This window comes from Aspergillus caelatus, assembly GCF_009193585.1.
Source record: "Aspergillus caelatus strain CBS 763.97 unplaced genomic scaffold BDV27scaffold_144, whole genome shotgun sequence".
NCBI classification, from domain to species: domain Eukaryota; kingdom Fungi; phylum Ascomycota; class Eurotiomycetes; order Eurotiales; family Aspergillaceae; genus Aspergillus; species Aspergillus caelatus.
In genome coordinates, this window is record NW_022475407.1 from 41,923 (window position 1) to 62,839 (window position 20,917).

At 47.7% G+C, this 20,917-nt stretch overlaps 10 protein-coding genes across 10 annotated transcripts; 4 read left to right on the forward strand and 6 right to left on the reverse strand.

Moving 5' to 3' along the window:
* Positions 1-314: 314 nt before the first annotated feature.
* Positions 315-3,953, forward strand: BDV27DRAFT_166295 (purine and uridine phosphorylase; the record flags this gene model as incomplete). The annotated part of the gene is made up of 6 exons (XM_032074154.1): positions 315-1,084; positions 1,133-1,441; positions 1,506-2,334; positions 2,381-3,000; positions 3,160-3,490; positions 3,773-3,953. The coding sequence occupies exons 1-6, from the start codon at positions 679-681 to the stop codon at positions 3,951-3,953; spliced, it is 2,676 nt and encodes an 891-aa protein (XP_031925437.1). The 5' UTR covers positions 315-678.
* Positions 3,879-4,788, forward strand: BDV27DRAFT_131622 (ankyrin repeat domain-containing protein). Its single transcript, XM_032067672.1, has 4 exons — positions 3,879-3,917; positions 3,984-4,022; positions 4,087-4,332; positions 4,400-4,788. The coding sequence occupies exons 3-4, from the start codon at positions 4,174-4,176 to the stop codon at positions 4,718-4,720; spliced, it is 480 nt and encodes a 159-aa protein (XP_031925438.1). The 5' UTR covers positions 3,879-3,917; positions 3,984-4,022; positions 4,087-4,173; the 3' UTR covers positions 4,721-4,788.
* A 278-nt stretch (positions 4,789-5,066) lies between these two features.
* Positions 5,067-6,347, reverse strand: BDV27DRAFT_131623 (glycoside hydrolase family 16 protein). Its single transcript, XM_032067673.1, has 5 exons — positions 5,791-6,347; positions 5,703-5,734; positions 5,463-5,638; positions 5,339-5,391; positions 5,067-5,286 (listed from the first exon to the last, which is right to left on the reverse strand). Exons 1-5 carry the CDS (start codon positions 6,218-6,220, stop codon positions 5,243-5,245), a joined length of 735 nt encoding a protein of 244 aa, XP_031925439.1. The 5' UTR covers positions 6,221-6,347; the 3' UTR covers positions 5,067-5,242.
* A 487-nt stretch (positions 6,348-6,834) lies between these two features.
* On the reverse strand, positions 6,835-8,048 carry BDV27DRAFT_131624 (uncharacterized protein). The gene has a single exon (XM_032067674.1). It carries the CDS (start codon positions 7,965-7,967, stop codon positions 6,966-6,968), a length of 1,002 nt encoding a protein of 333 aa, XP_031925440.1. The 5' UTR covers positions 7,968-8,048; the 3' UTR covers positions 6,835-6,965.
* Positions 8,049-8,578: 530 nt separating this feature from the next.
* BDV27DRAFT_159839 (uncharacterized protein) lies at positions 8,579-9,251 on the reverse strand (the record flags this gene model as incomplete). The annotated part of the gene is made up of 3 exons (XM_032072939.1): positions 8,579-8,885; positions 8,965-9,171; positions 9,235-9,251. 3 exons carry the CDS (start codon positions 9,249-9,251, stop codon positions 8,579-8,581), a joined length of 531 nt encoding a protein of 176 aa, XP_031925441.1.
* A 628-nt stretch (positions 9,252-9,879) lies between these two features.
* On the forward strand, positions 9,880-12,364 carry BDV27DRAFT_159840 (Zn(II)2Cys6 transcription factor domain-containing protein; the record flags this gene model as incomplete). The annotated part of the gene is made up of 4 exons (XM_032072940.1): positions 9,880-9,959; positions 10,018-10,364; positions 10,432-11,014; positions 11,065-12,364. The coding sequence occupies 4 exons, from the start codon at positions 9,880-9,882 to the stop codon at positions 12,362-12,364; spliced, it is 2,310 nt and encodes a 769-aa protein (XP_031925442.1).
* A 210-nt stretch (positions 12,365-12,574) lies between these two features.
* BDV27DRAFT_147050 (oxidoreductase, short chain dehydrogenase/reductase family) lies at positions 12,575-13,685 on the reverse strand (the record flags this gene model as incomplete). Its single annotated transcript, XM_032070681.1, has 4 exons — positions 12,575-12,664; positions 12,773-13,070; positions 13,193-13,488; positions 13,638-13,685. The coding sequence occupies 4 exons, from the start codon at positions 13,683-13,685 to the stop codon at positions 12,575-12,577; spliced, it is 732 nt and encodes a 243-aa protein (XP_031925443.1).
* A 565-nt stretch (positions 13,686-14,250) lies between these two features.
* On the reverse strand, positions 14,251-15,840 carry BDV27DRAFT_18932 (Fe-S cluster assembly protein dre2). Its single transcript, XM_032075952.1, has 2 exons — positions 14,855-15,840; positions 14,251-14,791 (listed from the first exon to the last, which is right to left on the reverse strand). Exons 1-2 carry the CDS (start codon positions 15,471-15,473, stop codon positions 14,478-14,480), a joined length of 933 nt encoding a protein of 310 aa, XP_031925444.1. The 5' UTR covers positions 15,474-15,840; the 3' UTR covers positions 14,251-14,477.
* A 359-nt stretch (positions 15,841-16,199) lies between these two features.
* Positions 16,200-17,585, forward strand: BDV27DRAFT_147052 (uncharacterized protein; the record flags this gene model as incomplete). The annotated part of the gene is made up of 3 exons (XM_032070682.1): positions 16,200-16,243; positions 16,322-16,801; positions 16,871-17,585. The coding sequence occupies 3 exons, from the start codon at positions 16,200-16,202 to the stop codon at positions 17,583-17,585; spliced, it is 1,239 nt and encodes a 412-aa protein (XP_031925445.1).
* Positions 17,586-18,530: 945 nt separating this feature from the next.
* BDV27DRAFT_18936 (uncharacterized protein) lies at positions 18,531-20,322 on the reverse strand. The gene is made up of 2 exons (XM_032075953.1): positions 19,423-20,322; positions 18,531-19,369 (listed from the first exon to the last, which is right to left on the reverse strand). The coding sequence occupies exons 1-2, from the start codon at positions 20,171-20,173 to the stop codon at positions 18,606-18,608; spliced, it is 1,515 nt and encodes a 504-aa protein (XP_031925446.1). The 5' UTR covers positions 20,174-20,322; the 3' UTR covers positions 18,531-18,605.
* Between the last annotated feature and the right edge of the window lie 595 nt (positions 20,323-20,917).

Genomic DNA, 20,917 nt, shown 5'->3' on the forward strand with positions numbered 1-20,917 from the left:
TTCCCTATTCTACCTCCCGCGGTTAGCACACTTAAACCCATTTCATCCACATGATAGAAGCTATTCTAACTATAGTTAGATTCGGGTTGGGCTGCAGGGGTTTCATCGACTTTATTGGCTGGTAATATGGAAGCAAACGCATAATGGCACAGGCCATTAGGCTGTAGTTCACTCCGTTATAAAGTACGAGGCAGAATTGCTCTAGTTGGTTAGGCGGTTTAGCTGCAGTTGAGTCTTCAGCCTTGTTCCGTTCGCCGCTCTTTTCTCCTCATTTGAGACGTTCAACCCATGAGAACTGCTCCAAGAAATTCTGCAACCAAGCAGAACTGAGCTCAATTGATCTTCTACGTGCATGGTTATTCACTTGAAGACTCAAAACGTTGATGTATTCCCAGAGGGCTACCCAAAATACCGACGACGTTGAAGAGAGACGTCGACTTAGAGAATATGCAGCAATTCGCACCTGACGCTTACACGGTCGGCTGGATATGCGCCATAAAGCCAGAACTCGTAGCTGCGAGAGAATTTCTGGACGAAGAGCACGAGGGACCGGACTGTGTATCCCCGAACGACAATAATAGTTACACTCTAGGGTGAGCTGGGCGGCATAATGTTGTCATTGCAGGCTTGCCTAGCGGAGAGTATGGCTTATCCTCCGCGGCATGCGTCGCAAGAGACATGCTACACAGCTTTCCAAACATCAGAATCGGTCTAATGGTGGGAATCGGTGGGGGTGTACCAAGCCGAAAGCATGACATCCGTCTGGGTGATATTGTAGTCAGTATTCCTCGCGATGGGAAGAGTGGTGTATTCCAGTACGATTTTGGTAAAACAATACAGAATCAAAAGTTCCAATCCACGGGGTGCTTGAACCAACCACCAACGGTTCTCCGGTCTTCTGTGAGTCATTTTGAGGCGCAGTATAAGAGCAAAAGGCACCGACTGGAACAAACCATCAACGATATCCTCGAGAAAAATCCAAGACTGAAGAAGAGATATCAGCGACCGGACCTGAGCACCGACAGATTATATCTAAGTAGAATTATTCATCCTTTGAACGGAGAAGCAGACTGCGAGGAACTCTGTGGGGATGATCCGCTCCACTTGATTTCGCGGCCCAAACGGACGGAAGATAAGGATAATCCAGCTATTCATTACGGCTTGATTGCTTCGGCAAACCAGCTGATGAAGGATGCCTCTGTACGGGATAGACTTGCAGCAGAAATGGATGTTCTGTGTTTTGAAATGGAAGCGGCAGGGCTGATGAATCACTTTCCCTGTCTGATGATTCATGGTATATGCGACTACTCGGACTCTCATAAGAATAAGAAGTGGCAAGGGTATGCGGCGATGGTGGCAGCTGCGTATGCGAGAGATCTGCTGGACCGAATCTCGCCAAATAAAATTGAGGCTGAGAGGAGGATTGGTGACATTCTCTCCGGTTATTCTAACAGCGGCTAAGAACAATAACTTTTAGCAAGTACTAATTTTGTCTAATCACGAAGAGGTACAAGGCACAGTCGGTCAAATGTCGAGAGACGTTGGGGAAATCCTCCATGAGAAACGTGATCAAGAACACCAAGCCATTCTTGACTGGATAACGCAGATTGACTACGGCCCTCGGCAAAGCGACAACCTTAGGAGGCGACAACAAGGGACTGGCCAATGGCTTCTGGACTCTACAAAGTACCAAACGTGGCTTGAAACGGATAAGCAGACGTTATTCTGTCCAGGTATTCCTGGAGCAGGGAAAACAATTCTCTCCTCAATTGTCGTCGACGATTTGAGTACACGATTCAGAGACGACCGTAATGTTGGGATAGCGTACCTCTATTACAACTTCCAGCGGCAAGATGAACAGAAGCCCGAAGACATGTTATCTAGTTTGCTGAAACAGTTGGCTCAAAGTCAGCCTTCTCTGCCAGCAACTGTGAGGTCTCTACACGATAAGCACATAAACACGCGGACACGGCCATCCTGTGAAGAAATTGCGAGTGCCTTGCAATCTATAGCTGTCATGTATTCCAGGGTATTCATTATCATCGACGCACTGGATGAATGCCAACCGTCCGACGGCTGCGGGGCAAGATTTTTGACAGAAGTTTTCGCTCTCCAGGCGAAGAGTAGCGTGAACCTCTTTGCTACTTCGAGGTTCATCCCCGAAATTATAGAAAGGTTTACTGGAAGTGAATCACTAGAGATCCGTGCCTGCCATGACGATGTACGCAAATATCTGGACAATCGAATTAGTCTGGAAGGCGAATCACACATTCTAAAACGCGTGGATCTCAGAGAAAGAGTGTCGACCGCAATTGTAGAAGCAGCTGATGGAATGTATGTATTACTCTCAAGATGATCTGCTCAGCTAACAGTTAATCAGGTTTCTCCTAGCAAAACTCCATCTAGACTCACTTATGGATATGAAATTCCCAATACATATTAAGACCGCACTGAATACGCTTCCGAAGGGCTCCGAAGCCTATGATTGTGCCTATCGGGAAGCTATGGGTAGGGTGAATCGCCAGGGTCCAATGACTGTGAAGTTCGCCAAGCAGGTTCTGTCATGGACCACCTGCGCAAAGCGACCGCTGACTACGTTGGAACTTCGGTATGCCCTAACAGTAAGAGAGGTTGACGAACCAGATCTCGACGACAACCTTCCCCAGATCGAAGATATTGTCTCTGTGTGCGCTGGGCTGGTGACAGTTGATAAAGAGAGCGACATCATCCGTTTGGTCCACTATACGACACAAGAATACTTCAATCGAACGAAGGAGGAATGGTTTCCAACTGTAGAGTCAGATATTGCGACAACTTGCGTTAGATATCTCTCATCTAGCTCATTCGAAAGCGGCTGTTGTGAGACACACGGTAAATTCAAAGAGCGGCTGAGGCTCCATCCCCTCTATGACTATGCCGCACGAAACTGGGGCCATCACGCTCGACTCATTTCAATAGAAGAAGTGGAAGAACAACACTCATTTTTACGCTTTCTTGATAGTGAAGCCAAGGTATCTGCCTCCTACCAGGCTCTGCTCTCTGGAGAACTACTTGACTATAGCAAAGGAAAACCCCGTCAGATAACAGGAGTACACCTTGCTGTGTCCTTTGGGCTGGAGAAATTAATTACATTGGTTCTCAAAAATACGCAAAGCCCAGATGCTCGGGATTCAAATGGCCAGACACCATTGTTCTACGCAGCTGAGAGAGGCCAAGAGACGGTAGTAAAAACGCTACTTGAGAAGAGCGCGGATCCAAATTTGCAAGATGCCAAGGGTCGGACCCCACTGTTTTACGCCGGAGAGCGTGGCCATGAAGCAGTAGTGGAATTGCTTCTTGAGAAAAGCGCAGACCCGAATCTGCAAGATGGCAAGAGTCGGACGTCACTGCTTTACGCTGTGGAGAGAGGCCACGAAGCAGTAGTGAAATTGCTGCTCGAGAATAGTGCGGAACCTAATTTGGAAGATGAAAAAAGTCGAACACCATTGATGTACGCCGCAGGAAGAGGATATGAGGTGATAGTGAAACTGTTGCTCAAAGGTGCTAACCCGAACTCTAATGATGATGATAATCGAACGCCATTGATGTACGCCGCGGCAAGAGGTCATGAGGCAGCGGTGAAACAGATACTTCTGGCAGGGGCCAGTATCAACAGTAAGGATAAGCTTGGAGCGACACCACTGCACTGGGCGGCCTGGGGACAGCATGAGGCGGTAATTTCACTTCTCCTGGAGAACGCAGCTGATGTTAATATAACGGATAAAAGCTATAGCACGCCTTTAGCTTGGTCAATCGAGCGCGCATTTGATACAGGTATCGAGATGCTCCTCAAGAACGGCTCCGAGATGAACTATTGGTATAGACTCGATCTTGTTCGACATACAGAACGGAGACTTGCGGGGCTTGATATTCTAAGTGTAAGTGTACATGAACTACCTGAGGCAATGAAGTAATGACTGAGACTCTATACTCGGCTTTCATAGGCGCTTGCTGGATTTACAAGTGATGATGTTCAGATCTTTGTAAGCGAATACGATGCTTTAATAGGCGAATTGGTACTGATGGTGCCTTTTTTGACTGTTACAGAACCCTGAAGATATTGATGATAAAGACCTGAATACTTACCAGGAGAATATTTGTGTTCTTATCACCAATGACCTTCTTGAATTCTTGATGCAAACTGTGGATCCAGACCTTGACCCAAGACTAGAAAACACTCGACGTAAACCACTTCGCAACCGTTCTGCGAATGAAGTGTACAAACAGCTATTCCATATGTGGCAGACACTATGCGAGGTAATTAATCCTTTACCGGAAATTCAAGAAAGAAATGTTAGTGAACCTTATCTGCTTCAATACGGCAATTGATCACTGATTCTAACTTCCGTGGCTATCACAGCGAGCCCTACAACAAATTCGAACTGAACTTCAGAATGGGGGTATTTCTGGTGAACACCTTGAAGAGGTTACACCTCTGTTGCGGGCTGTGGAGAAAAGGAATTACACAGCCATCAGACTACTTCTAGAGCACGGCGTTGATCCAACGTCTAAAGGTAGTCATGGTTGGACACCCCTGTTGCTTGCTGAGAAAAGTGGGGACCCGTCTATAGTCAAGTTACTGCAGTTGCATGGAGGATCTCCTAACAGTATAACCCGAATCCTAGTAAAAAACGGAAAATGCCACCAGAATGATATCTCAGAAGGGATGTCACGGTATTAGGTCGTGCGAGGTTGTTAGGCGGCACATGATAGTGCCAGTTATGGAATCAACTGATCCGTGCATTGCTGAACTAGGTAGGCAATAACTAAAACACCCCAGTGAGATATTAAGATATGTAGAAACCACAAGACCATAGTTGTTCCTTAGCCACCAATTGGGAATCTCGCCCTATCTGCGTATACTCACTTATCCCCTGAGGCCAGATTAAAAAAGTAAGGTTATGCCACACTACTACAAAGATTCATAGCATTTAGTTTTGCACTATGGCTGGGTGGGTTGTGGTTTATGCTTTATACATCACCTATTTGTGCCTTGCGTAGAAATTATTGCCAGAGTATCCAGTCAGTCATCTAAAGAAAAGTCAATTTGTAAAGGGCTAAATTCTCCTTAAAGTCTACTGATATGACGATAGATCCTCGAGCTCCTACAACGTTGTGCGACCGCTAATTTCCACTGCGATCGTCCTTAAGGCCTCCTGTCTACCAGCTATTCTCCGATGTCCTTCCTAGATCTAAGCCACCTCTAGATCTGATCAAAGGATAGGTTCTTCACACGGTAGTAGGTGTCTAATTATTCAGTTAGCCAATTCTCCAACATCTGTACCAGAGATATACTAACCAGTGCTAGGTCCAGGGGATCCGGATGATCCCTCCATCTGCAAATTGATAATCCTGCAGCATGTTAACCTGTGTAAATCATATATAACATCTCCCGCCCTCTCTAGGACTTATCAAGTACTCACAGATACAAAGGCTTCCCGACATAGTCGGCCCCGTATTGAGTCGTAACCTCTACATCATCGAGGAAGTACTTAACCATGATATCGGCGTCGTTCTCGGCACGGACCTGGGTTTTAACCTTGTGAAAGTCACTAGGAGACGGGTAGTCCGTGTTGTGGTTCATGACTTCGGAAGAGGTCTGCAATATTGCTGTTAGCTGTACTGGCTTATGAATATGATATCAGATAAAAAAAAAAACGTACATTGAAGACATTGAAGGTAATTTGCCCCGTTCCTGTTCCAAATATCAGCCACAAACCGACAACAAATAGCTAACAAAGCAACACCAACCCTTCCACTCGGCCATATCAATCTCGGGCGGCCAGCTCTCCGCACTATTCAACCAGAAAGCTGGCCAAGTTCCCTTATCAGTAGTCGCCTGGAACTCAGCCTCGATGTCGAAGCCAGAGCCCGCTTCAACAGTAAACGTGTTCTTGGAATGCACTGCGCCAGAGAGATAGTTGATCTCCTGGCCGCCACTGGTTGCCGGCTGGCCCGAGGTCGGCTTTGCGACCAGCGTCAGCGTGCCAGACTCGACGGAGACGTAATCGTGGTCGGTGGAGTTGCCGACCATACGGGCTGAGCCGTTATGGTCGCTACCCCATGGGTAGAGGTAGGAGAAGTACTCTTCCAGGGAAGTGTAGGAGTCGAAACAAGTGGTGGGGATGAGGTTCTCCGCATAAGCGAGAGAAGCAAGGGAAAGGAGCGTAATAGGTCTCATCCTGACAATATCCAATGTTCGATTGAGTTCACCTTTCAACAATGGTAAACAATAGAAGCTAAATAAAAATAAAAGGAATCAGCGACAGAACCCAGGGTATTTATCCCCATCCCCTAGACCATGTTCCCAGAATAAACGGAATGGCCCGGACACAGATCTGCACGGTTGTTTTGCATCTGCGACACCACGCTAATGTAGCTCTATATTAACCCCACCGGGATATGGCTGTAAATTGCATGATCAACACATCGGAACTGCACCACTTTTGTTAATGATTTTCTGTTCTATTCGGGGGCCGATTTGAATGTAGTCTCGGTGTATCTGGGCCGATGCAGTGTTTTCTAAGGACCTTAGGGCTTGGTTTCCTTTTTCGGTACGGAGGGTTGGTTTGCTGCTCTGGGTTAGTTTGGCACTTGGCGATAGATAGGCTGCTAGATGATGTCATTTTCTTAGGCCTTCATTTATCAGAATCATTATCTAAAGCTTGTTTACAGGTTTGATATTGGTTTTGTCTGGGGGCGATTGAGGGGTGCGTATCAAGGGTCTGCTTGTATGCATGGCTGAAGGTCCATGATTGTTGGCTTTATATTGGTATTATGCATAATTCTAGACAGGCGCTCATCATTCCTTGTTTGAATACGAACTCCACGCCCAATCTTCATCTAACGTCTTCCGCTGATCATACATTTCTCTTTACAGGTTAACGGCATCACTCCGAGATATAAACGGAAAGAAAACGGTCAAATCACCGACGAACAGCCCGATCCAACAGATCCTCGGTATGCCTCCATACCAACTCCGGCACCCGCTGCACCCGATACTCCTCCATAATCTTTCGGCTCGGTCGAACCTCCCCGTTCCAATTCAAGAGATATGCTCCACTGCCTGTCTCTCCAGTCGTGCCTTGCGCAACATCTCCTGACTCGACGGGAACACCCTGGGCCATGATACTTTTCTTGGCCGGGTACCGCGCAGAGCTTAGATGAAACAGATGCCGTTCTCCACTTTCCTGGAGACCGACGGAGAACGGCCACATTAAAGGCCACATTCCATAATTGTAGAACGTCGAGATAGGCGGTGGGAAACTGTTTGTGTAGATGTTTGTACCCACTAGACCGGGATAGACATGGATAAAGCTAACGGCTGGGTGAGCCTTAGCCAAGTATTCCATACTCAGGGAGGTCATGGTGATAGAGTGTTTGTAGGCATTGAGCAGGGAGAAGTTATGCTTGAGATCTAGATCGTCGGTGTTGATACCGAATTCGAATCCGCCACCATATACACTCACTACTCGACTTGGGCCTGCTGATTGAAGTAATGGAAGGAGATTCTGGACGAAACGCATGCGTGCATAATAGCGAAGAGCGAAAAGATAGTCGATTCCCTCGGTGGTCTCCTTTCGGCCTCCGAGAGAGATGCCTCCGGGTGTCATGAAGAGGAAGTTAAGGTGTTTTTCTTGTTGGAGAATCTGCTTGCAGGCTGTGTCTACGCTGCGGATGAGTGATATGTCGGTTTCGATGAAGGTGAAGCGGCCTTTTGGGTTCAGTTGTTGTAGTTCGGTGAGGAAGGGCTTTGCTCGTGATTCACTCCGGCCGATAATGTATGCTGTTGGGCTGTCTATGTGTTTGGCAAATTGGCGGAGTGTGCTCTGGCCCATTCCACTTGTGCCTCCGACGAATAGGGCTGTGAGGTTGGGGATTGTCCGTAGACTGGCGTTGGATGCTTGGACTATCTTGAGGGAGACCATGGTTGGTGGAGGTGAACAAGGGAAAGAGAAATAAATAAAGGATATCGAGAAGAAAGAGCTGATATAGTTAAATGGAGTAAAAGTGTTTATGTTATGGTAATTTAATCTCAAGTGTGATATTATCTCGTCGCAGATGTGCTGGTAGGGCTCGCCTTTTTGATCCTCTGTCTGTCGGTGATCCTTCACCGATGAGGGATCATAACAATCCCTCGATCCTCCAGGCACACACGATCCATCATCCAACCAACATAATCCGTCAACCATAATTTTGGCTCAACAGTATTTACTTCGATTATCTTAATTATTCCAAAGAGCTATATTAACTCACTGCATCCCTTCTGTATTCCGATCGACTTGAATTTTTGGCGGGCGGATGGACTTCATCTTTCCTCCATTCTTGGGTTATGTCGACGAAACACAACGAATATTATGGCATGAGATTTGATTTTTACATGCTTTCTACGACGCCAACTACGAGATTTGAACAGCCTCTACCACGCTTGCAGGATATTTAATCCGTTAATAACAAACTATGGAAAGCTATCTGCTCCAAGACCATTACGCATGCATTCCCTCTAATTCTAATCTTTTGAAAAAACATCCGCTTCAAATCACAACCGACGACGGCATCGTCTAGCAGCCTCATGAGTATCTCTCGCTGCTCGACGTGAGAAAACCGCATCACAAAAAGAACATCGCAGCTTCGCCGATTCACCACGTCGTTCTCGCTGGTGGCGAATTAAGTTACTTCTGTTGGAAAAGACACGACCGTTACAGCATGACTCCCAGCAACGAAGAGTATCTGACTTCTGAGATGCTTGGTTCATGCGAACGGCAGCGGTCGTCTGCGGTGTCGGTGAATCGGAATCTAATCGATTACTCGTTGAAGGGACGACATCTAACGCATCTTCTTGGGATCTATAATCGGACCAGCAATGTCAATAGCCTCTATCTTTACTGAGTAGTTACCGATGGCTCAGGTTGGGGATATCAATACCCTGTAAATTGGAGACGTTGCAGGTCTTCGCGCAGACGTCGGAGCTCTGTGATCAGTTCGCTACTGGGGCTCTCTGTTTGGTGTTTTGGGGTTACGGTGGGATCTGCTGGAGAAGTAGGATTGTCTGCGAGTTGCGGGATTTGCGCATTCGAACTCTTATTGAGTGATGAGGGCGAATCCTCATATTGAAACAGGTTCCATGCTTCCCTGCGCGTCACTCAGCTGGGTTAATTTCTTTTATCATAAAGGTCATTTCGCTTCCATACGCACTGATATGTGAGGGACATGGTGTGATTCCGCCGCTCAGGTATTATGCAATAAGAAAGATGTGACAAGACCGGCCAACATGCAAGACCGGAGTAAATACAGGTGAGATAAATGCTCTTTAACCACACACTATACCTCCAGTATCGCTAAATCTCCACTAGTTAGTATGGTTAAACTTATGCTAGGATCATACGTGGGGCAATCTCAGCACACACACACACACACACACACACACACACACGGTAGATGGAGCGCTTTACCTGGACTATGCTGCGAGAACAACACGACGAGCAACAAAAACCCGATAGCTGTTCGTGGAGATTATTTTGCAATACTTTGGTGTCTTGGATGAAATCTGAAAAAGTTGTACGCCCGACTATCAGATCCAAATACGACCCTTGCCGTCCAAGTCTTGGCCCAACATGCACCTATAATTGGGGTCCAAAAGTTCACCGATCGCTCCAGCCTTGAAATTCTGGCTAGTGGTGTTCTTGGCTTGACGACTAGAAGAGCCACTCGCTTTGAATTACTACACCCTGGTAATTTCTCAGGGGGTCATTTCACTATTAATAGGATTACCATCAATTCTCCAGTGGAGCAGCTTTGTTTCCTTCTACCCCTCATATGAGGTTCCACTCGTCTGACGACATGGAAACATGGGATTCAAAAGCAACTGCAGAAACGACTGCTGAGCAATCACAACATGGACTGGCTCCAGGCCAAAATACGTGAGTTCATATATGATAGTTGGCATAGCTATCTATAATACTAACAATCAACCAACAGTAATACCCATCGAGCATGTCACTCCTGCCATGTTTCCAAAGTGAAATGCAACCAGCAGACCCCTGGTATGCCGTGCTTGAGATGTCAAAGGGCCTGCAAACCATGTTTTCCTGCGGAGAAACCGCAGAAGAACCATCAACAGTTGAACAATCGCATTCTAGAGATACAGTCTAAGATCGATAAGATGATCTCATCTGCTGTAAAACAAGAGGCCACTGATAACCGAGCTCGCCCTAGCACGGAGTCCTTGCCACCGTGGCCTACTGATTTGGCTCCTATGTCGCATGTTCCTGGACAACCTAGCTGGGGTCCATCTGTGGGGACTGCCCTGCCAATACCATCCAGTGGTTAGTCTATCTAATACTTATAACCCTACGCTCAGTTCATTACTCACCCCTCTATCCCGCAAGGCAGTGAGTTCCGGAGCTGTGGATCTTAAAACCAGCATACAGTCGCTACTGGCCAAAAGTATCACCCCGTATCTTGACCATGCCACCACCGAGATTATCTTCAACCGTTATATTACAAACATGGCTTCCGCCTTTCCAGCCGTAGTCTTCCCACCAGGCACAACGGCAGCCGATGTACGGAAGGATAACCCCATTCTCCTCTTAGCAATTCTTGACGTAGCATCGTCTGGGTTCTGTGAGCTGGAGATTCAGAGAAGACTCCGGAAGCTGATCGTGCAGACATACGTTCATTGTATGCTGCGCAGCGACCAATACACCCTCGGCTTATTGCAAGCGTTGATCGTTTCCGCCACATGGTACCGGTCAATTGAGCCTTTAGAGCCGGGAGAGCAGATGGATATTTACCAGATTGGTCATACTGCTGCCAACATGGCTTTAATCATGGGACTAGGCGACAGATTGAATAATACGAACAGGGAATCCTCAGCTTTGCCCGGGGAGGGGCAGGCCGACCGACACCAGAGTGCCCAGGCAGAGCTTCTTGGGGCTCGGAGAGTCTGGTTGGGTTGTCATTACATTTGTTCCAAGTGGGTGAACAGAGCTGACGTCAATCCATGCTGTTGCTGATACATATTAGTACCTCTATGTCTCTACGGGCGCCGAACGTCATGAGATGGACCCACTGTATGGATAAATGTTTAGAAGTTCTGGAAACCTCTCCTGATGCTTTCCCATCCGACAGGATTCTGTGTCAGCACATTCGCCTACAGCGTATAACCGAAGAAGCTGCAATGCAACTGTCACTTAAAGGCGCTTCTGCTTCTCTGTCGTCACGGGCAATGCATATCCAAGCATCGTATCATTTGTCTAAGCGACAACTCTGTGACTGGAGAAACAGCATACGTGGAGACGGTCTCGATGGTAAGCACTCTTCCCTTCTTCAAATAGATACTTGGATCCGGCAAATAGCCAACTTTGACTACACAGGTGCTCTACAACTCTCCTATAACTTCTCATCCTTGTATATAAACGAAGTTGCCTTCTGTGCAGCGTCTGAAAACGCCACCTCCGACGCCAAAACATCATCAGAGAATCAGACATCACCCACCATCACCATCCCAGCAGACACATTCAGCGAATGTGTCGAAACAATAGATCACATATTCCAAGTTTTTACCTCCTTAGACATGTCTGCGATTCGAGTTCTACCAGCGATGCATCTGATCCGGATGATCTACACCGCGCTCATCCTAGTCAAGCTTCATTTTGCAGCCATCACATCGTCTAACGAAGATGCTCAACTACAAATAGACCGACTTCAAGTCTCCAACCGTTTACATTGCATCATACAAATGTTCGCAGGGTGGGGACCACTATGGCCTGCTACCAAGTTGACGACAGTCTTCCGTAGGATTCAATCCTGGTTTGAAGATGACGATATGATGAAGCGGGATAGCTCATGGCTGAATGTGTGGAGACTTGGTCCGGTGTGTCAGCATCCAGAGAATGCTCAATCGAGTATTGACCTGGTTGGGTCTACTGGTGGGTCATTGCTATCTTCTGACTCACAAGATCCGTCCTGGATGATGTCTGTGGAGTCTACTATTATGGATACTGTTCCTTTGTCGTTCAATTCTCCGCTGGAGTTCAGTAGTAGTGGGTTTACTCCTACATCCAGTGATCAACCCATCGATTACTCGCTACTTCCCAGGCAGACATCAGCGTCTGTACCTGGCGTCTCGGTTGGTGATGATCTCGGCATGAAATCGAACATGATAGATACAAGGGACATCGATGCTCCCCTCGACATGGACCTTGAGTTGAACCAACTCACGAACATGCACTTCGACTCAAACAATTTACAGCTACCATTATCCCATGACTCAGATGCCGCTTTCTACGATTCCAGGGCGGAAGATACACAGAGAAACGACTAATCACATTAAGACTGTTATTCCAGATAGGGCTTCGGAGTCGCAATTTCCCAATTCATAAACTACCAATAGTATCCTCCATTTGTCAAATGGCGCAAAGTAGCCGCTTAGTAGTATCATGGGGTTCCTTTCCTCTTTGTACACTGCCTTCCTCAGGCAGAACAACCCAACCTGACAAGTGGAACTCACGCATTCCAGTCTCAATAAAACAAACTACCACTTCTCAACATAAGGTCTCAAATCCAACTCAAAGCCCCACGTCGTCCTCGGCTGCGTATGCAAATGCCAATACGAATCGGCAATCTAAAAACATAATCAGCCTCTCTCTCTCTCTCTCTCTTTATCCAAAATCCATCCCACAAAAAAGACAACAAAAATAAAGAAGAAAAAAGGAAAAGGAAAGTAACTCACCGCCCCAGGATCCAACTTCGCATCCTCATGTTCAAAGGTCCACGCCTTGGTTCTCGGAATATCAATCACGCCATCAATAATAACATGCGAGACATGAACTCCCTTGGGTCCGAACTCGCGAGCAAGACTCTGTGCCAACGCACGGAGGGCAAACTTCCCCGATGCGAAGGCCGAAAACAAAGCTGAGCCTTTCAGACTAGCTGTTGCGCCGGTGAAGATTAGGGTAGGTGGGTGCTGTAGTCCGGTTGCCTTTTCGAGGAGAGGGAGGGTACGTTGAGCGAAGTTGAAGCCTCCCTTTCTGTTTCTTTTTGTTAGCCTTCTCCTATTATATATATATAGGACTAAGGCGAGGTGGTAGTTCACTAGGGACTAGGTAGAAGGTATGGAAAGATTAGAATGGGATGGGATGGAGAAACAAACCCCTGACCCTCAAACCCCGAAACGAATTCATCCTCTGTCAACTCCAGGAACGGCTTACGGACGAATCCGCCCCCGGAGTTAAAAACAGCTGCTGCTAGCGTCGATCCCCCATATTGCTGGTTGATTTTCTCAAAGGCCGATTTGACGCTGTTTGTATCTGATAGATCGGCACTAATTCCCGTTGCTTGGCCACCGTTTGCGTTGATTTCCTCAACGACGGGGGTGAAGTTTGCTGGGTTACGGGCTAGTAGAACGACGGAGTAGGCTTGGGCAAATTTGCGGGCAATTGAGGCGCCCTTTTTGTTTTTCTTTGTTAGATATGCTTATTTCATCGATAATCATGGGATGGTTAGGAAGATTGATTGATTGTGGGGATGTGGGGTTATGGGACTCATTGCATTGATGATGATGTGATCAGAGGGGATTGATTCGAAGGGGGACATACAGTTCCTGGACCGACGCCGGCGATGATAGCGAAGGGTTTGCTGGCCATGGTTTCTTTATTTCTTTATTTGGTTAGTTTGTACTGTTATTGCTGGGATTGTTCAGAATCAAGTTATGAAATTGGTTTGAATAGAACATAGGAATGGGTATCTACTTATACTACACAACTGTCGTGATTTCCCTCGGCGTTTGGTTCATGCCGATGCTTAGAAATCGATGCGGAAGGTTATTGGTGATTTTCTCATCAGTCGCTACGGTGATATCATCGGTTTTGCTGGGATGTAACTGGATCGCATTGGTGGGGAAGATTGATGATGGGATTTATAAAAAGATAATATTATAATAGATATTGTGATTAGTATACAGAGCTTGCTTCGGTGTTTTGTTGTTCTTAGGAGGGGTCCACGATTTACTTGTTCTGGATGTTGTTAGGGCTTCAATCACCGAGACAGCGAGATAACGGTGTCTCACTGTTTATTTGATGTGTGAAGTAGCCGCGATTGTTTCCTGCGTACATGGAATTAATATTATAGGATAAATATGGAAGGAACTTGATCAATCTGGCATCTGATTTATGGATACTAAGGAGAGACAATGAATTAGGTCGGCTTGTTTTATAACCTGGCTTCGAAATGGAACCTTTTAATGCGTATATAACTACTTACTATAAAAAGGACAACAGAAAATTTCCAGTTTGAAATAGCTTTCTTTCTTTCATACATCCTTGAGAAAACAAATCATGCCATTCATAACAATACCTTACCGAAAATCTATCGCCATGAAACACCTTTTAGGGGATATTAAGTAAGACCCGAAAACCAGACCCAGAAAGAAAACATCCTCACAGCTGAACCATATCATTCATAATCTTGACCTCTTCGCCGGGCTTGAACGGCGGCAGTCCGATGTACGGACAGCTGGAGCAACGGAACGCATCGCCGAGCGAGCAGCTGTTGCACGAGCTCGTCTTGCCCTGCACGGTGAAGTCTAGCTCGTCGTTCAGATCGTCTGTGTTTAGCTTCAGAATGTTGAGATCTTGGGCGGCCTTTGCCTCACGTGCACGGTCTTCCTCTTCGAGTTGATTTGCTAGGCCGCAGGTGCAGTCCTTGCAGGGACGCCGGCGCTTCTTGGCGGTCTCTGGTACACAGTTTTGGGCTGGAGGTATTATAGTCAACATCATGTTTAACAAGGTAATAGAATATATGAAGTGAAACTCACGTCGTGGAAGAGGTCTCTTCAAATCATCGTCCGAAAGCAACGCATCCTCATCAATCAACTCGTCATCGTTGTTCTGAGTCGGATCGAACATTCCCACGCCGTTTGTGCTGGCTCCATTCGTAGCCACTCCATTCTGCACCCCATTGGTCTTGTCCTTCTTCTTCCTGCCACCCAACTTCAACGGCACAGCAGCCTCCTGCGCCGGCTTCTCAAACCCACCATCCTTCTCCACCAGCCCCGCCAAAATAGCCTCCAACCCCTCACTAGCCCCCAAACTCCCCTGCTGCAGCTGCAATCTAGCGCCCGCCTTCATCGCCGGTACCAAAGCGGTATAAACATCCCGAGTCAACAACCGCACAGCCTCATCCGACTGTGCGTCCGTCAACACCAGCACGAGATCATATGTATTGGGAGGAAGGGAGACGAAGCCTGCGGAAAGGCGATCGAGCATCTGGAGATCGGTCGAGGAGCGATCGAAGGTCGAGAAAACATGATGAAGCTTCTCTTCGTGGGCGGCAACAGAGGGAGGGGCGAGGAGGAGGTTGCGCTTTTGACTGCCGTTTGACTGAGGTGGGGTGGGGAGGTCGATGTCGACGGAGGTGTCGATTGTGATGGACATTTTGGGATAATTATATTGGTTCAACTCCTTGTTTGTTTTTTCCCTGGTCGGTATCCTTGGTTCTGTGTGGTATATTGGGGGATACAAGGTATAGGTTGGTTTGGTTTGGAGAAAAGAAAGTTGCACTGGATTGCCTTCCCTTATCAATTATTAAGATCTTTGGTGGGATGAAAGATTGGTGGCGGCTTTGGGTGCCTGATTTGTCAGGTGGATACCGATCCGATAGCGGAGATGGAATCAGGAACAAGGCTTTACTAATGCGTGAGTCACTGGAGGAGTGGGGGATTATATACCTAGTTTGATTCTAGTTAGACGGGGTCTCTCATTCAACTTTCCTCTTATTACACAGAGCGTGGGTGGGTTCGGTGATAATTTGATAGTTTGATCTGATCTGGAAAGACGTGATCCATTACCTAACAAAGTCAAAAGTTCTCTTCTTATCAATCAGCGCACATGACCTCCTTGGTGTCTGAAAACGGATATCTGATCCAGGCAGTCATCCAGTAGCCTCAGGCATAAACTATAGAGAATAAGGCATCAATGATACCTCCTTATCGATAAGCTAAAGTTATCCAGACTTTTTTTCCTCTGCTCCACTTCTCATCTCTCATATTATATCATAACAAGACCTGTCGCCGTATTCATACTTAATATTTTACCCTCTGTACATTTTACAATATTATCTATACAATCTCCCATTATCCAGAATAAGGATATATAATAGAAATGTCCTCCGAAACCCCCCTCCTCTCAGACCTCTGCACAATATGGTCCGTTCTTACCCCAATCCCATCACCAACCCCCATATCATCAAACAAACCACCTACTAACAAATAAACCAAAAACAGCCACATCCAACCCCCAAAATACCGCTGTCCCCGCTGTTCAACCCGCACCTGCTCCCTTCCCTGTTCACGCCGCCACAAACTCTGGTCCCAATGCAGCGGCGTTCGCGATCCAGCCGCCTACATGAAGAAAAACGAACTAGCGACTGAATCCGCCTTCGACCGAGACTTTAATTTCATCACGTGTATCGAGCGCACTCTGGAGCGCGCGGAGCGCGATGCTGAGAATAGGGGAATCTCTGTACAACCTGGGACTTCTGGGCGAGGGGTGGATCTTGCGGTTGTGGGGTTGGATGGGGATGAGGAGAGTGGTGGTGGTAGTGAGACGGGGAGGAAGAGGAGGAGGGTTGAGGGCGGTTCTGGGGGGTTTGTAAAGGGGGAGTTTGGGTTTCTTAGGGGCGCGGAGGAAGCTGGTGTTACTGTTCTTCGGGCGCCGAGGGGGATGAGTCGGAATAAGGCCAATGCGTCGAAGTGGCAGCCTAAGTATGTTTTCCTTCTTTGGGTTTTAGTTGGAGGGTGCATCAAACAGGGTGGTTGCTAACTCTGGTGCAGGAATAAGTGTCTAAATTGGACGGTCGAGTGGGTTGCTCCCGATGGGGAGAGGAGGAATAGACTCTGTTTGGAGTCGTCGACTCTTGCGGAGGCCTACAATCGGTCTTTTCCTTTGTCTAGAGAGGAGCGTGAACAGAAGAAGAAAGATCAGGAAAGCAAGTCGGAACAAGTGGACGTCAATTCATCTGAGCAACTGCCTGATACACACGACCCTACTCAGTCTCCCGCAGAAGCTACGCCTCAGGAAGCTGTGCCTCAGGAAACTATGCTTCCCAACCCTGAGAGCGAGATAAAACCGGACATCGCACCGGCAATCTCGGAAAACCAGCCTACGCCATCCATGGATGAGATTACCTCCCACCGCGACGTCTACTTCTATCTCCATCGCCCGCGGACGAGCACGAAACAGCCGGTGCTTGTCCCTCTCTCTCCCACTGCCACCCTCACCTCCGCTCTGCGTGGCCGCACTGTTCTAGAATTCCCGACTATCTATATACTATCAGACTCACCGGATGCCTTGTCTTCGGATCAAGAGGATGCAAAGTTCCTTCTCGAGAAAGACTATGTACGCACACAGCCACAAGGTGAAATCGAGTCGGGAGAAACCTCCGAGACGGACGGCGACCAACCGGCACCCGGGTCCATGGATATTTCAAATCTAGATGAGAGAAAAGTGTTGGAGGTGCTGCAGAAAGATCTATTGGAGCCCGTTTAGACCGCAGGACGTTGATGCTTGCGGGAATTGGTTGTTAGGATATCATTGTTTCAAATGGGACTTGGTTCACCTTGATCTAATTTATCAATTGTTAATGTTTAGTACTTGGCCTCAGCGGTGGGCAACGGGTTTAACATGACACTTATAACATGACGCTTATACGAGTGGGCCCACGCTGAAGCAGTTGATGCGCGATGTAGAGGCTGCGGCCAGCGGAGAGATTTGGTCCAGATACGTAAAACGTCTCGACTTGTGGGATCGAGACTGTCTTCTTGTCAATATCACTGCTCCTATTGTCATTGAATCAGATAACCAAAGCTAGTTGTAATATAAGAAACGCCAAATGCAAGGTATATAACGCTAGGTCCAGACCAAAATAGAATAATCTGCAAAAACAATCCAACCAAAGGGGTATCTTGTATACATATCCATCCAGGGCGCCGTATCATGCCTATCAATTCTAATCGTAGGTTATGAGCCCCGACTCAAGACTCAACTGTCAGCATTACGCAAAGTATTGCGTTGCCTTGAGCAGGACGTCGCAGGCCACCAAGATGTCAAAATGGTCTATCAGTTCAATGCCAAGATGCGGCGAGCCTCACGGGAGAGCTCGCTATTTATATGTGAAGGGCTGACCGCACCCTAACATACCCAGAATTTGGAATGTTGCTACACATCGACAGTGGCATGATGTGCCCTGTGCCGATCGTTGTGCAACCAAGGAGCAGTGCTGCTATCGCGCACCACACCCTGAGAGTGCTACAACTATATCAAAAGGTTCAGTTGGAGCATTCTCTGCGTGTCATGCTAGCCAGCGATACATCTGCAACGAGATGTGTGAAGGACAGCCGTCGATCGCGAAACGACTAGTCCAATGAGGATAAAGTATTAAAGGCTCTTGCACCTATTACGTGACTATGGCATAGGAATTTGTATGAGATAGTCACGTAACGGGCAAGAGCCTTTAATGCAAGCCTCTGTATTCAACCAAAATATCGTGTTGACGATATCGTGATAGAATCACGGACTAGTCGCATCGGACTCGGTAGCCGGGAGTTCAGGGTCATGTTCCTCTGTTTTGTCCGTTTTATCTGAAAGAGACACGATCTCCGTCGGGACCGTGTTCGGTAAGGTCCGCGCATCATCGTCTTGTGCCCCGTCGCCACCGTACCGGCCATTACGTACGCTGGCTTTGGATTCGATGGGAGACATTTTCTCACGCTCAGAGCGACCAGGCTTCAATCGGATGCGTCCACGTTCCAAAGCTCGAAGCAGAGTACCGACTTCCTCGGAAACGATGTTTCGCAGCTTACTCATAGCCTCGTCAGATACTTCTGAGTGGGCATTCCATCCAAGTTTATCAGACTCGTCCGAGGCCATTGATTTTGACTCCAGCGACGGCCCAGTGATCAGTCTGTGCAAAGCAGTAGGCGACACGTTGTTGGGACGGCGTGCCATCTTCACCGGTTTCGGCTTCGAACCCGATGACACCGACGGCAGGTCCTCTTGCTGCCGCTTCGGGGGACGTGGAATATGGGTATTCGGCCCTTCTCCAACTTCGTTCCGAATCTTGTAATAAACCAAACCCAATGTGGCAGCCAGTGCCTGGTGTGCGGCCTCGGGGTATAAGCGAACTGCTTCAGCACGAGTTAAATTGGACGGGTAGTCACTGGAGTCGCTAGAGTCACTATCGCTGGCAAACATAGCCTCTGTCTGATGCATTCGACCCCAGTATTGGTAACCTCCAAGTTGGTAGAATTCGGCCAACTGAACCAACCGATTGACTATAGTAATATGTTAGACTTGCCGCAGGGACATTCACCGTAGTCCGACTTACTCCGACTGCGCTTCTTCAGGCACCAGAAACGCCAAACAGTAGGAGGGAAATATTCCGGCCACTGCAGCGTGCCATCATCCTCAACAACAGGGACAGGGGTGATTGGGGCATGAGTGGTGTGAGCCAGGGAGTTGAAGCGGACGCGTTCCGAATGCTTCATACGGGACTCGATCAAGGAAAAGCGGTCGAAGACAGAATTCAAATGTCGTGATGTTTCATGCTGAAGGGTGATCAAATCGGTACGAAGTTGACTGATGGTCGCATGTAGTTTGCTGATCTCCACCCGGCATCCACACACGTCCGTCTGAACTTGCTCGATATCGGACTGAATCTGATCTATATTCTTCGACAAACGATCGACATCACTGCGCAAGAAGACGGTCTCATTGCCGGTCTGGCCGATACTCGACTTCAGTTGGAACACTCCCGACTTCAGCTGGTCCACGTCCGTCCTCAGCGCAACCACATTAAGATCGATTCGGTTCGAGATAGAGCGATGGGCTTCGAATTCCCGACGAATGTGTTCATCTTCCCGGTTGCGTCGATCGACATAGCCGTCTTTTGTGAGGACAGTCGAACGTAGTTCTAGAACACGGGAATCTAGAAGGGTTAAACGGTCGTGGATGTGAGATAGGGCAGGGTCGGATAAGCTAGGCGGCGTCGTTTCATGTAAAAGAGATAATCTAGGGCTCGAGATCGGTATAGACATGCTCGAAGTGCGAGACAAACTCCGTTCAAGGGTGGCTGTCATAGTGTTGTGATGGGAAGGGGCTGAGTATGGTAGATAGGGATAAGAGATAGGTGATAAAATCGTGATTAACTCGAGTTTCAACAAAGTCAACACCCCCTAAATTCATTCAACAAGATATGAGGTCCATTTCGGCGATAGTTCGAATAATGATAGCGATGGGATGTGTGGGTTGATCGATGGTCGTGATGGTTGTGGTATGAGTGATGACGGTTGCAAGATGAGTGAGAAAGACTCAAAACGCTCTCTCCTTGACCCGTGACCGCCCCATCCCCTCCTTCAACTTGCGTGGCAGACACGGGATGGCCCAATGCGGTCGGGACTGCCGGTCGGTTAGCCCTAATCAAAACATTGCGAACACCCGTCGTCCAGCAACTGGTCCTCTTTTCGCAGGAGGAAAATATCCTCAATCTGAAATAGACCAATTGAATTATCCCCTAAATAACAGCTCAAACAGTGCCCAACACTTGAATCTCAAATGAAGCCCACCGAGAGAAAATACTCTACACAAATCCTTCTTTCGTCAGCAATACGAGCCGTGACAATACAATGAGACCAAATTTACCGCCGAGCTAAAGGCTTGGCAGCCGCACTGCGTTCAGCTGACCAGCTAGGAGCCAATGATTGACCAGTTTGTCTCTCACTTTGCCTTATCACCACCCAAGGGGCATTCCTTTATTGGAGAACAGAAATAGCCCTCGGCGTCATTGTGCAATCACCCTGAATGGGATCACCCATGCCGTATTC